The sequence below is a fragment of the Myotis davidii genome, unplaced genomic scaffold (assembly GCF_000327345.1).
Source record: "Myotis davidii unplaced genomic scaffold, ASM32734v1 scaffold1, whole genome shotgun sequence".
Classification (NCBI taxonomy): Eukaryota; Metazoa; Chordata; class Mammalia; order Chiroptera; family Vespertilionidae; genus Myotis; species Myotis davidii.
The window spans coordinates 5842571-5849960 of NW_006294681.1; the positions used below are offsets into that span (position 1 = coordinate 5842571).

Below are 7390 nucleotides of genomic sequence, written 5' to 3' on the forward strand. Positions count from 1 at the left end.
GCTGGGGATACAGGAATGAACAAAACAGTGTCTGTGCTATTAGGAGTTCTGGGAGAAGGGAGAGAGATAGTAAATAAAAGATCAGTTAGTTATATGTGAGGTAGTAAGTTCTATGAAGAAAGCTATACCTAGTCTCTTTCCTGCAGTTCACCATATTTCACCACCTTCCAAAGCTGAATAGGAATGGCTTTTTAAATGTCAGCTTTTTAAAATATCTCAAATCCTGCTCACCACGACAGATATTTCTGTATTAATCAAATAATGATGGTAGACTGTAAGTGAAGTATCACTCCCTCCTTCCCCTAGTTTTATCTATTCTAAAAACCTTTAACTTGCTATATTTTGTGTTTGTTTAAACGTGTTCAATTTTTTATCTACTTTAGTTCTACGGTGGCATACCCTTCTCATATGCTCCTTTGCTACTTCACCCATTGTTTTATGACATTTAGTTACGGTCTTCATTTAAAAAATTATACTTAATTATTGATATTCATAGAAAAATGAAAACCTTGAACTTGTAAGAAGTTCTCTAAAATTAATGATGTGAAGAATTCTTCCATATATATGATTTTCCTTTTTTTGTGGTATTATACTTACTTTTCATTGATGTTGAACATTTTTATATTTAATACGCTCACAAAAATAAATGGTGTTTTACTAATTTCTGTCATTTAAATTTATATAAATGTTCCGGTAGAGGTAATCTCTGTCTTGTAACTTTCCTCAGCGAACATACTATTCAGTAGCCACCGGAATCAATTTGATCTCCCACATTTATTTTATTTAATTAAATTAATGATTATTATAATCTTATTATAGTATTAAGGATTTATGTGGAATGAATAGGAAGTTGGTAAACTAAATATTATATATTACCACTAGAGGGTAGTGTTTCTAATTTATATTTCTACAAATGTCCTAGTTTAGTCTGACAAATCACACTAGTGATAAAAGTAAACCTTTATTTTAAAAGTACCTTTTTTAATAATCTTAAACAGGTCCTCAAAAGTTTTCATTAGTTACTCAATGGAGACATTGAATAGATTAATATATTTACTTTTTAATCCAAATTTTCTCTTTAGCCCATTATTCCTATGTTTACACAAAATATTCGAGAAGGATTTAGATCACTTGGAGGAACAAGTAAGTTCTGGTTCATTTGGTTTTTCTAATGACAGTGTAATATTTATAACATAATATTTTATTTTTGTTTTTTACTTTTATAATACAATATTTTAAATATTTGGGCTTTGAACTCTATGTAGTTTCAAAATTTAGATTTTTTCTATTTAGATTTTTTTTATTTAAAGACTAAATGATAATGTTCTAAGTAATGGCAGCTCTTAGATGTTAGGTTTTTGTCTTATGTACATACTGAAGCTTATTTGTCATTGACTTTTTAAAATTACCCCGTAAATTACCTATTTACTTTTGTTAAAACATGTTGGTCAAGGTTAGGAGAAATTTACATATAACTTAGACCATCTTCTTACCTCACCCCTGAAGAAGTTATAGCTTTAAAAATGAAAGACAATAATATTGAAGTAAGATGAACAACCAAAGAAGATATAATTTGCCTTGGTTTATTGGTTACTTTTTTAAAAATATGTTTTTATTGATTTTTAGAGAGAGAGAAAGGGAGAAGGATAGAGAGATAGAAGCATTGATGTGAGACATCTATTGGCTGCCTCCCGCACTGGGAATCGAGCTCACAACCCAGGCATGTGCCCTGACCGGGGGATTGAACCAGTGACCTCTTGGTTCATAGGTCGACACTCAATCACTAAGCCACACCAGTTGTTACTTTTTAAATTTGTTTGTTTTTAAAATATTTTGAACCATGATACGTTAACTTCTTTTTGCCGACCTTCAACTTATTGGTAGCAAAATAAGCTCTGAATCTAGTTATAGGAGTGATAATTAGATATACTTTTTCCTGCAGTGTCTTGTTTTCTTTTGAAAATTTCAGTTTGTTTTTATATCCTATGCTTTATGTATTACATTTGGTTGATTGTTATTTTAAATCCCTAGCACTATATTGTTAGTGTTTATATCCACAAGCTTCTGTTGTTTCTTTTATGCCCAATATTGACGTACTGTTGGTATTCCATTACATTTTATAGGTCCTTTCTTTTTTTTTCAAATTTAAAGTGGAAAGGCAGGTTGATGAGATGTTTAATTTTTGTTGTGGAATTATTTCTTCTAATTTTCTCTCAGATCATTTCTTCAGAATTTAAGTTGCATACCAGAAATTATCCCTAATTTTACTTCTTTAAATGCAAAGTGGTTTTAAAATTCTTTCTTACTACTTTTTAATGTTTTTTACTTTAATAGTTGAATATCTCAAACATTAGTGTCTAGTGATTTTATTTTTAGTATTACTTTGCATCTTATGGTGTATTCTGTTTTTTGATATATATAAACAGTGTTTTCAAATTCCAGTACAACTTATGATTATGTATTACATGTTGCTTGACTTTATTGGATTTATTTTCTTTAAACTTCGCCTTAAATTTTGTCAGTTTATTTTGCATTATTGCCACTTTTATCTTGCTAAATTTTATATTGATCATTACCATTAGTAATTCTTTGTTACATTTTTTCCTAATTTACAATCATGTTTTAGTCTTTACCTAGTTTATTGATGCATTTTTAGTCTCACATGTTTATGTGAATTTATTTTATGCTTCCATTTTTTCCTCTTTTTTCATGTATATCACATATTTTGAGTCTCTAGTCTTTTTAGTTTCTAGTTTTGGGTTCAGTCTTTACCCTTTATTTTGCAATAATAGTACTTGGTTTGCCTTTAAAATCCTCATATTTTTAAAAGCTCATTTAAAAATATTAATAGACCTTGTTTTTTTGAGAATTTTTAAGTTTACAGAAAAATCAAACAGAAAGTACAGAGTGTACCAATAAACCCCCTCATCCAGATTTTTCTATTAATGTCTTGCACATTTGTTACATCTGATGAAAAGCTCGTCTTTAAAAAAATATTAATTGCCAAGAGATGATACTATTTGCTACTTTCCTCTAAACCTTACATAATTGAGAGTTTGCAGTTACATGCTCAGAATTTGTAACCAATTAAAATGATTTTGTTTACTTTAAAACAGGGTTATTTAGGTGGCTTTATGAAAAATTCCGCTATCCATTTGCTCCAATATATGGAGGTTTTCCAGTGAAGTTTCGTACCTATTTAGGTGATCCCATTCCATATGATCCAAAGTTAACAGCAGAAGAATTAGCTGAAAAGGTAAATTATTCTTTCTTAGTCCTTGTATAGATTTTTTTGACTTTCAATTATTAAATTAAAATGAATTCATTAATTCATTAATTTATTTTACAAGTATGCTCTAGATCAGTGGTGATTTCCTCCCCAGGGCGCATTTGCCAATCTGGAGACATTTTTCATTGTCACAATGGGCCAGACTTGGGAAGTGGTGGTGCTACTAGCATCTAGTGAGTAGAGAGGTCAAGGATGGTGATGACCATCCTGCACTTCCTGGGACAGTCCCCCACTACAAAGAGCTTTCTATTCTAAAATGTGACAAGGTCTATAGACATTGCCATATGTCGCCTGGGGCATAAAATCGACCCTGGTTGATAAGTACCGTGCTAAGGTATTATGGAAGCACAAAGGAAAAGTATCTGAATGAGATCAGGAACACTTCAACGGGGATGATGCTTGAATTCTATTTGGAAAGACATGAAGGGATTAACTGGACAAGGAGTAATGAGGTAGAGGAAATGGAATGTATAAACGGATGACAACATGAAATAACCTGAACTCTCTGGGGAGTTGAAGGTAGTCTGGTATAGCTAGAAGGAATATTGTAGGAGATGAGGCTAGAAATTTAGGAAGTTTCTGGGCTATGATGGCTTATCATTGATTTGTTCACGGAAAGCTGGAGAGCTATTTAAGGCAGATGAGTGTTATAATAGGTTTGCATTTAGAAAGATTCCTAGAAGCAATATGGAGGCTAAATTTCAGTGATACCAGTATGAAGCTCAAAGGGTAAAGAGACTGCTTTGTGAGGGAAAAAATGGGAAAACTTTCTAGAATGAGGGCATTTGAAGTGGGTCGTGAAAGTGGGCATGTCCTAGACATGCAGACGTGGGGCAGGAGGCAGAGTATGAACAAAGCGGCAGTGGTAGGTGCTAAGCTGACTGCATGTACAACAGTGTCCAGCGTCCAGTGTGATTAGAACAGCAGGTGGGGAGTGACTGCCTAGTTCCCTTCTAGGAATTTTGCAAAGCACATTAACATATTAGAGATTCTAAGAAGGCTTGCAATAAGTGGTCTATTTAGCTTTGTTTCGAAGATCATTTTCAGCTCTCATTCTATCAAAACCCTATCCCTGTTTTTCCTTGAAGAGCACTTAATAACAGCTGTGGAATAGACTTGGCGTCACTAGCTCAGTGGATAGAGTTTGATCAATGAAACTGGAAAAGCAAGTTGGAGCGACATTTTTAGGCCCTTAAATACAGACTAGCGGATTTTTCTATTAAAAACATTTCAATTGGAATAGGCCTCTGCTTGGAAGTGGTTCATATCAGTTCCACTTAAATTGTTTTTGGCCAAAGCCAGCAGATATGTAATCTCTTCCTCTACAATGGTTTGTGATGATGCTAGCAATTGTGATGCCTTAGATGTATAAAAATTAAAGGGCCCTTTTTAAGAGCAGAGGTTATGCTATGAATTTTTGTGTCTCTAGTTCCTAGTACAGTGGTAGGTATTTAATTGATCTCAATAAAAGTTTGATGAATGAATGAGTTAGATAATGATCTTATCTACTTGAAAGGTAGAGCAAGATACAGATTTGAGGGATTTTACAGAGAGAATGCATCAGGCCTGAAAGCTAATTCTGTGTAGTTACTTGCAGGATATCTGTGCATATTTTTACATGTGTAGGTTTTTGTAACTGTTTTACTGAGGTTTGGGAAAGAAGTCAGAATTGGTGATGAAGATTTAGAAGTCATTTGCACTGAGGTAATTACTGAAGCCATGAGCTTTACAGAATAGTTTAGAGAGAGAAAGAACAGGACTGAGGACAGACTGTAGAGGATGATGTAACATTCAAGGAACAGGTCGTGGAAAACAACCAAAGCTGGCTGAAAGAGAAGTAGCAGAGAGGTGGAACAAGTAAATTTGTGTGAGAGAAGTCAGCAGGTGGCTTTTTAAAAAAATAGGAAAGATCAGTCACATCCATTCCTGCAAAGAGATCCAGGAAGATGAGATAAGACCACTCAATTTGCTATTATACTTTTCAGAGAGTATGAAATATCATAAGAAGCAATAAATGTCATATTATTGAATCACCTAGAAAATGGGATGAATGTGTTCTGACTTTTCTATCAACCTATTGTATACATAGCTTGATTTTTTAAAAGTTTTTAAATTTGTGGTAAATACATAACATAAAATTTATCAACTTGACCATTTTTAATTTAGGTGTGTGGTTCAGTAGAGTTAAATATACTTACATTGTTGTGCAACTGATCTCTAGAACCTTTCCCTCTTGCAGAATTCTAGCCAGACCCACTAACTCGTCATTCCTTCAGCACACGCTTTCCTGTGGTCTTTCCTCATGCTTTTCCCTTCACTGTTATTGAAATGTTACTGGTCCTTGGACACTCAGACCAAACAGTACCTCGTTAGTGCGTCTTTTTCTGGTTGTTGCCCACCAAATGGGCTCACAAGGTGGAACTTCCAGATACTTTCCTTCGCGCTGGCCGGTGTGGCTCAGTCCGTTGGGTGTCATGCCTTGCACTGAGAGGTTGCGGGTTCCGTTCCCACTCAGGTTGTGTGCTCGATCCCCAGTAGGGGGCATGCAGTAGGCAGCCAGTCGATGTTTCCCTCTCCCTCCCTCTCTCTCTCTCTCTAAAATCAATAAAAAACATTTTTAAAAACTCAACAAATACTTTTTCTTCTCATCTCAGATGACACATGTCACAAATGATCTTACATTTTAATTACTTGGTATTTGATTATGCTTGTTAACGTATGCGCTCCTTGAGATGTGAGACTTGTTTCATTGATGTTCTAGCTTCCAAAGCACCTAATATTTTTTGAATAAGTGTATAAAAATGTAAAATATACTTCACAGAACATAATCTGTGTGTTAGTCACTGGGCCAAATACCTGAAGACATAGTTTCAATTTCATTTCATCCTTATAATAATTGTATGAAATATTTCTCATTTTACTGAGTTATGAAAAATTTTGGTTTAGAGAGGCATATTTTTAAAATACGTCTTTGGGATAGGGTGTATTAGTTATTTTTAAGAAGAGAGGAAGTTTCAGAATTTGTATAAAGGCTCATTGAAAGGTGTGAGTGTGCATAAAACATTTTTTTAGATAGCTACAACTAATTTCAAAGTGAAAATTGTTGAAATTTGTGATGAATGGGAAACAGTTTTAGATTTCTTCTTATATCCTAATTGACTTTTCCATTGTTATGACTTAATTTAAATTCCTGTTAAACTGTCTAGAAATTTAGGTAATGAACCAAAGTATATCAGCTCACTCATTCATTCGAAAGTTTTCCTCACTTCTTCATTTTTCATTGTCTGATATAATTTTTTGGTGTGTATGGTAATAAAGGAAAAATGTACAACAGTTTACTAATGGATTGTAAGGCGTGAAACTTCATTTGGCTATTAGAAAATTTCTTGCTACTTTTTTTTCTGATTTTTTCCCCTTAGTTATTTAAAAAAGTGTTGAGTGCAAGGCATTGCTGTGCTCAATGCTGGGGAAATGCTGTGTGGAAATATCCATTTGGACAATCATGTAATTCAAGCATAATAGGTATAAAGAAATATACTATGGTTGTACTAAGACGGAAACCATTAATTCTGAAGAGAGATGGGTGCTAAATTAGGGAGGACTTCTTGAAAGTAGTAGTACATTAAAATCTTTACAAAATAGATGATCTATATTGAGAACTAAAAGAATAATGGCTTTTCTTTTGTTTTCTTAATAGACAAAGAATGCTGTTCAAGCTTTGATTGATAAGCACCAAAGAATACCAGGAAACATTATGAGTGCTTTGTTAGAACGTTTTCATAAAAGTCAAAACAGCCACTAGAAGACGATTTAATATATTTATATTATTATGTTTTTGTCTGTGGTACTGTCTTTTAAATTTTGTAGGTTTCATAATTAGTATTTTTGTAAAAATCATGTTAAAAGCATCTTTTGTTGAACTTGTTTAAATTGTAACATACATTTTGTTTTATTCAGTGTGTCATATTTAAACAATAACTCATTACATGCCTAACAATTAAGAAAATGATCTTGTTTCTTATAAATTCCTAATAATGTATGATATAGATTATTAGAATTAAGTTTATTAACAGCAATTTAGGTTAAACAAACATTCCTAAA

The 7390-nt window shown here is 33.0% G+C and overlaps 1 protein-coding gene across 6 annotated transcripts in view; it reads left to right on the plus strand.

Annotated features, from left to right (window-relative positions):
- The window catches only part of TMEM68 (transmembrane protein 68), a 26507-nt gene extending 19123 nt beyond the window's left edge, over positions 1–7384 (plus strand). For 4 of the 6 annotated variants that reach the window (XM_015567434.1, XM_006769072.2, XM_015567436.1 and 1 more), the window contains 3 exons: positions 1083–1143; positions 3117–3256; positions 6987–7384. In XM_015567434.1, the coding sequence (XP_015422920.1) occupies positions 1083–1143; positions 3117–3256; positions 6987–7091 (306 nt within the window). In that variant the 3' untranslated portion in view covers positions 7092–7384. The remainder of the gene's footprint in view (positions 1–1082; positions 1144–3116; positions 3257–6986) is intronic. The other 2 variants (XM_006769075.2, XM_006769074.2) reach the window with 2 other exon arrangements.
- The last annotated feature ends 6 nt before the right edge of the window (positions 7385–7390 follow it).